This window comes from Bison bison, unplaced genomic scaffold (assembly GCF_000754665.1).
Source record: "Bison bison bison isolate TAMUID 2011002044 unplaced genomic scaffold, Bison_UMD1.0 scf7180017846376, whole genome shotgun sequence".
Taxonomy (NCBI): Eukaryota; Metazoa; Chordata; class Mammalia; order Artiodactyla; family Bovidae; genus Bison; species Bison bison.
In genome coordinates, this window is record NW_011476949.1 from 9,027 (window position 1) to 10,678 (window position 1,652).

A 1,652-nucleotide genomic window follows, 5' to 3' on the forward strand; every position below is an offset into this window, starting at 1 on the left:
TTTGTCTTCATCTAGAGAGTAGGATGAACTCGGCCTGAAATACATGAAGAGCAGAGTTCCCTGGAAAATGGCCACAGCAGTTAGGTGGGAGGTGCAGGTGGAGAAAGCTTTGAACCTCCCTTCAGCAGAGTGGATCTTCAAGACTGATAGGATGATATAACAATAAGAGACAAGGACTCCTGAAATGGAGCTTAATTCAATAAAGCCAAAAATCATGAATATCACTAACTCATTGAGCTGTGTGTCTGAGCAAGATATCAACAGGAGAGGAGGAACATCACAAAAAAAGTGGTTAATCTCATTTGACCCACAGAAGCATAAACGGAATGCTAATGTCATGTGTATCAAACCATCTATCATTCCCACCAGGTAAACCCCAGCCACGAGCAGGGAGCACACCTCGCTGGACATGCTGACCGCATAGAGCAAGGGGCTGCTGATGGCCTTGTACCTGTCATAGGCCATCACTGCCAGCAGGAGACACTCAGAATCTACAAAGGTACAGAAAACCAAGAATTGCAGAGCACAGCCACAGAAAGAGATTGACTTGTTCGTGGCAAAAAGGTCCACCAGCATCTTAGGGCCGATGGCTGTGGAATAGCAGAGGTCACAGAAGGAGAGGTGGCTGAGGAAAAAGTACATGGGTGTGTGCAGCTGGGGATCCATCCTAATCAGGCTGATCATTCCGAGATTTGCCAGAAGATTAATGAGATAAACAGGTAGAAACATTGTAAATAGGATCACTTTGTTCTCAGTGTTATCAGTAATTCCCAAGAAAATGAATTCAGTCAAGGAGGAGCAATTCTCTCTTTCCATTCTTCTTAGATCTTGTGCAAACTTTTGAGAAAGTTATCAAGAAAATCACATATGCATGTTTAATGCTTCTGCACATCAAAAAAAAAATCATAAGGCAGAGCATTTTTTCCCTTAATTGCCTTTTTATACTTAGAAAATAATCCAGTCTTGTACCTACTCTTCAAAGACGCATAACTCTCTATTCTGCAATAATAAAAGGCATATGAGGAAGACCTTTGAGAACGTTTCAAGTGAATCTAGATGCCATTCATGAGGTTGCTACTTTCTACAAATTCTTCTCTGAGCCTTATTTTTCTTATATCAGAGAGAAGAGCTGGATGATTTTACCTTTCTTCAATTCTTTAAAACCACATGGAAGACACGCCAGTGTTATCAAGACCAGATTCAAGACTTCGGACTGAGCTTTCTCTGGGTTTAAAAATATTCACTTGAATCAAAAAAAAAAAAAAAAAATGATCACTATTTTTTGTCTCTCAAAAAGACATGACTGGTTTAAAAGGTTCTTCTTAGTTCCATAAACAGTGAGTACATCACTGACTAGTAATAATAAAAATCATTATGTTACTGGTCTTAGCTTATCTTCTGCTTAGCATCTGGTGAGACATGAAATAAGTTATTACTGACCTGTTCCTAGAAATTTGCTATTGCTTTCCCATAACGCTCATTACCTCTTTGTGGAGAGGTGACCGTCTAGGATGACTCTCTTGACCAGTGGAAGAAAAGAGCTAAAAGGAAGTGAAAACAACAGAATGTACCACATATATTTACATCACTTTAGATTTTAAATGACTTTCAATTTAATTGAATGTAAATTAGATGAGGGACAATAAATGCTT

At 39.1% G+C, this 1,652-nt stretch overlaps 1 protein-coding gene across 1 annotated transcript; it reads right to left on the bottom strand.

Annotated features, from left to right (window-relative positions):
* On the bottom strand, positions 1-816 carry LOC104988216 (olfactory receptor 5W2-like; the record flags this gene model as incomplete). Its single annotated transcript, XM_010839468.1, has 1 exon — positions 1-816. A coding segment is annotated over exon 1 (816 nt), but the record flags the coding sequence as incomplete, so codon positions are not given.
* Between the last annotated feature and the right edge of the window lie 836 nt (positions 817-1,652).